Raw genomic sequence first — 5,364 nt, 5'->3', positions numbered from 1 at the left:
CAAACTTCCCCCCCCCCCCCCCCCCCCCCCCCAAATATTCCACATGTTTTAAATGCATGTGACCCGAATGGAAATTGTAATGTCATACACAGTTTTTTTTCTTTCTTTATTCAACAGCACATCTCTTTCATTGGTTAGATTTGGCGAGGGTGTGGTCTCACTTAAGAGCCATTGACGTAGTCCTCTTTTGCAATGGGTTTTAACAGGGGCGCAGTCTGTGTTGGGACAGAGAAAAGTGTTTGAGACAAAGATAACGGGTGGGAACCAGAAGCATGAACTGGTGAGAAGGTTTGAAGTACTCAGATTTGCTCCACGATGCTGCTGTCCTGTTGTTTTGCGAGCTCCGAGTCTGTGTGGAGCCTCTGGAGTGGGCACAACTGGTGTCCTCTCATATTCACAGCAGCCACCAGTTGGGTTTGAGCAGCAGGTGAACGTTTGAGACAATATTCCCACTTCTTCTTCCTCTTTCTCTGGGCTACACTTTTAGCAGAGGAGCAGCAGAAAGACTGTGGACGCACATAAGTATGACCAAAGGATCCGCGCCCTGACGCGCGCCGGTGAGTGCATGTTGGACCGGTGAGAGTGTGGACTAGTATGAAACGCCATGGCTTGGTGTGACCGCGGGGTTCAAACGCTGCTGGCCACCGTGGGGGCTTTCGCTGCCTTCAGCCTAATGACTATTGCCATCGGCACGGACTACTGGCTCTATTCGCGGGCGTACATCTGCAACACCACCAATGCCACCACAGACGAGACGCAATCGCAGCCCAAAACCAAAAAGGGCGACCTCACCCACTCCGGGCTATGGAGAATCTGCTGTATTGAAGGTAAGCCTGCTCCAACGCATGGCCGCCGTTAACATGTGCAAGCAAATGAAACATGGACTGCACGGTCCGGTGTTCTTTTCATACAACAAATAGTTTGAAATCTTTCTTGTTTTTTCCGAGGAGTCTTTTGTTGCTCAGTGCGCACGGACACTAGAGCGCACAAAAGGACTCAATACCTTTACGCGCGCCAAATGTCTCAATCGAAAGAGGGTGGCACAACAAGAAAATTATCATAGAGGTGGAACAACTTTTAGAGGTTACAAGTAGGCTAGGATGGAGAAAGCATTGATACGCATACCTACTGATTTTAAAACCGCTGATCTGCTGAAGTAGCTGATTAACGAGGAACAAGCGGCCGGTGTCCCGCCAAACGCTCATCTCAAGCTGTCTTCCAGCTGTTAGATCTCATTGTTCAAGCATGGGCCTACACAGTAAAAACGGCTGTGTTATAGTCTGCGAAGGAAGGCGATGCCGAGCCGGCGCGTCTGAGCCCATTCACCTTTAAGCCGGTAGCTGCCAGGAAATGCGCGCGCGATTAGTCCACTTTCATTCACGTCTTCATTGTATCCGATGCTGTTGCTTGGCAACATCCTTGAAATTGCTATGGAAACATGCCCGGTGATTTAAAAATAGATGACTCTTGAGTTCACGTCCTGTCCAAGCGAAATGGAAAGAAAAACATTTTATTTGGTAATAGAACATGAGGTAAACATCATCTTTTCATCCTCTTGGAAGGTGTTTTTAGATAATTATGATGTTTGAAACGGAGGTGCGCTGGCAGTGACGTCTTACTTCAGAGGCAGACGGAAACTAATTCACCTCTTGACTTGACTCTTGACTCAGCTATCAATGAATTAGTCGGTGGGATTAGATGGATTTGTTCAAGTATCAATCGTCTGTTGTGACTCAGAGATAGAAATATATTTGCAAATAAATAAAAATTACACATCTTACTGCAGAATTTGTTTAGAGACGTTTTGAAAAAACACCAACAGACTAAATGTATTTGCACTGCTGGCATCACATACAAAAAAAATCACTCACATACTTTGATTTGTCAAAAAATGTGCCTGCCAATCTGTCTATATATAATTTATGAGGGCTTATAGTTTGAACCCCTATCTTAAAAACATTAATTTAGCTTTTGTAAACAGCAGAATTAAGAAGGACTTTGGTTAACTCAGACAGGCACTTGTGGCAAATGTATATAGGGCCACATGAAGAGGTGTCCACCCCAAACACAGCGCACAAGGCAGGTACAATGGAGCTACCATGAAATGTGACACAAAAACATAGAGTAATTTCTGGAGAGATTATTGCTGATATTATGTATTGTCTTTTGAATGTATTGACTTTTTTTTTATTGATGCCATGATGTTTAGCCTATTTATTTATGAAAAGGCATCAGAGTCTGTTTCTTTTCCCCAAAAGCAGCTGAATATTTTACACTTTGCCCCCTAAAAAGGAACAAAAAGAGATGATTTTATTGCCTTTGTCAAATCAGTTTTGTTTTTGGACCAGGTGCTTTTCACTATTTAGCAGTTTATTCTAAAGATTAGCTTGCTTTCATTCACACTTGTAAAGACTTAATGTCACCAGAGCCCACATACAGGAAGTGATTCAGCTGCCATCAATGATTACTGTCTCTGGGCTTGTCCTGTGGTGAGGACGGACGCTTCAGACACATGAGAAGGACATCCCGGTGTGTTATGACTCTTGAAATTTATCATGTCATGCTTGGGTGGGCACCTGTCTATGATGTGGACAGACACAGTCTGCATTATATATCCCACGAGAACACTAAGAACTGAAAATGAATTACAAATGCCAGCCAACTATTATGTCAAGCATGATTTCCCATCTTTGAAGTAAATAATGACAGCGGAGTACTGAGTGTAGAGACTGAATTGATGTTGATATGGTTGGGGACAAAGACCGGCTCTGTGCAGTGAGACTTCTTTTTAAAAGCGTAATTTGGACAAACAAAGGCTAGCCTATCATATCATTCTCTCCCGGTGCTAAAAGTTTCACTTCTGTGCCTCTACTTAAAACTACAAGATGCTGGACGGTGGCTCAGTTGTCATGGGGACTCATGAGTATAGAGGAGAAGACAAGGAAGGAAGACACACACAAACACAAACACACTCCCCTCCACAAACACACATCCAACCGGTCATAATGACAAACACACTGGGTTATTGACTGGGACAGCTCTGTGTGTTTCACAGCTGCTGGGGTACATCACCACGTTTGGCTGAACAGACTGCAGCGACAACATGTCTTTCTCTCAGCGATACATTGCTGTAACACACATAGCAGCCACTCTTCAGCCCCTCACTCTTCTCCTCTCCCTATAGTGAGTGCGTTCACCGGGCTTCTTCAGCAGGCCTGCGTGACCTTTAAGGAGCAGGCAGGGTCATATGCTACTTTACAGAAGGGTAGTATGACTACCCTCATTTGTGGACCTCCCCCCAGTGTTTGTTTTCCCACATGAATGTTGCGAGGCCAGGATAGCTCTGAGTGTGCCTAATTTGCATCACAAACGACATTGCATCAAAATGCTGTTGCGTATGTCTGACACACGTAAATAAAAGCAACTCTGACAATGAGGAATAACATTATGACTAATCCAGTTAGCAGGTACATATTTACAGTAAACATCCTAGCTGGAGGTGGGTGAGCGGCGAGGCAGCTGAATTTCTTGGGGGGACAGTGTAAGCGTGCCTTTGTAAAGACGGGTTTGTTTAGGTGGGGTAGGGGTCACTTTGCCATTCCCGCCATGCGCCACAAGACTAATTAAAACCGACCACTGAAAAGCTATGTGGGGGCACTAATTAGCAAGCAAACCCCAACTTCCACCTCAGCCACTCGGTCCTCCTCTGCTTGATTTGCACGCTCTCTTTACAGGTCTAACTCCTCCATTCTCATCATTCTTTTATCCGCCTCATGGCTTTCTCTTCTGCTATTCTGTTCTACTTTTTTAATTAACCCCCCGTCACCCCCTTTATAGCCTCAAACTCCCATCCCTTTTTGGATGCATTTCATTTCTCTTCCCTTCTCTTCCTAAATAAAGTTCCTTTGAGTTATACGCAAGTTATTAACATTTTCAGGAAATGGCTTTCTTACTGAGAGTCAGATGAGAAGATTCATGCCACTTTCATGTTTGTATGCTAAATGTGAAGCTACAACTAGCAGCTCGCTTCCTTATCTTAGCACAAAGACTACCTAGGTAAACAGCTATCATCTCTCTGTCCTAACGTTGCAAAAATCATTTTATTGGCACATAACATTTACAGTGGTGAACTGCCATTTTTGCACTTGGGTTTTTGTAGGGATTACACAAACATGATACTATGTGTTGCTGAGCTACCAGTCTGGTAGACATATTTTGTTGCCTTTGGACAGAGCCAGGCTAGCTGTTCCCACTTATTTCCAGTCTTTTTGCTAAGCTAAACTGATTAGCTGCTACCGTACAGATACAGGAGTGGTATCTAATCTTCTCACTTAAGTCTCGGCAAGACAGCAAATAGGTTTATTCCCAAAGTGTCAGACTTTTTATTCAAACACACAGTATGTCATTTCTGCCACTGGGCTCTCTCACATCAGAACAATAACAATAAAGAGCATAGAACTTCCTTCCTCACTCTCTGATGTATCCCGTGTTTTCCGAGAAGTTATTGCAACTAGAGGGGGTTAAGGAGAAATGACACCACTGACAGGCGACCAAATGAAATGCACCGTTACCTTGAATAAAATGACAGGGATAAAGGGATGTATTCTAAATCAGAGTACCAATCTGAAACCCTTTTCAAAAAAGGCAGGGATTTGTCCTTGCAGTTTTATAATAAACACAAACAACACTTGAAAGTAACAAAATCAGACTGGAAGTAAGAAACAGCAACAATCTATTTATATACATCTATGTTCATAAGTGAGACAATTTCAGGTTTTCAAGTTATGAAAGAGAGAACCAATAGGCTGCAATGCTATAGGCCTTTTGTCCAAATCAGTGCTCCAACAATAAAATCTTAGGCATCATGCTGAGAATCCAAATGCATTATATATGTACATTTTTATAAGTAAGTGACAATGCAAAACAGTTTACATGGCACCCCATGTAGTGTGATGGTTTTCTTCCAACAACTTGGAAACACATGCACAATCTACCCAAGCAGAGCTGTGTTTGAAGAAATTACTGTCTGGTGACAATTTAATTAACCAACTGTCTGTCATATCAGCACCGAATCACTGACGTCTTTCGCCAAATTGCTTTTTTTTCACCCTCACTGGGAATGAAAACAAAAATTGGAGGGGTTTGTTTGATTACACAGATGCTTTTTTCTTCTGTTCTGGCGTTCCCTGCTTCCAAAGTAATAAATGTATGTGTCGCTGTGTGAGTTGTGTGCACAGTACATGTCTGCATTTGATATCAAGCCCCCAGTAACAGAGCTCAATCTGTTTACAGCTTCATAAAACCTAATCATCCCACCTGCTGTAAACCTCGAGGCGCTCTCCCTCATCAGTGTTCACACTCTCA

The 5,364-nt window shown here is 43.3% G+C and overlaps 1 protein-coding gene across 1 annotated transcript in view; it reads left to right on the top strand.

The window, feature by feature from the left end:
• cacng4b (calcium channel, voltage-dependent, gamma subunit 4b) overlaps window positions 1-5,364 on the top strand; it is a 23,202-nt gene that overhangs the window by 6,951 nt on the left and 10,887 nt on the right. Inside the window, exon 2 of the mRNA XM_046031524.1 lies at window positions 491-827. Within this exon, the coding sequence (XP_045887480.1) occupies window positions 605-827 (223 nt within the window). The 5' untranslated portion in view covers window positions 491-604. The remainder of the gene's footprint in view (window positions 1-490; window positions 828-5,364) is intronic.

This window comes from Micropterus dolomieu, linkage group LG02, assembly GCF_021292245.1.
Source record: "Micropterus dolomieu isolate WLL.071019.BEF.003 ecotype Adirondacks linkage group LG02, ASM2129224v1, whole genome shotgun sequence".
Classification (NCBI taxonomy): Eukaryota; Metazoa; Chordata; class Actinopteri; order Centrarchiformes; family Centrarchidae; genus Micropterus; species Micropterus dolomieu.
The sequence above is the reverse complement of the archived record's forward strand: the minus strand, read 5'-3'. Positions and strand labels throughout refer to the sequence as shown.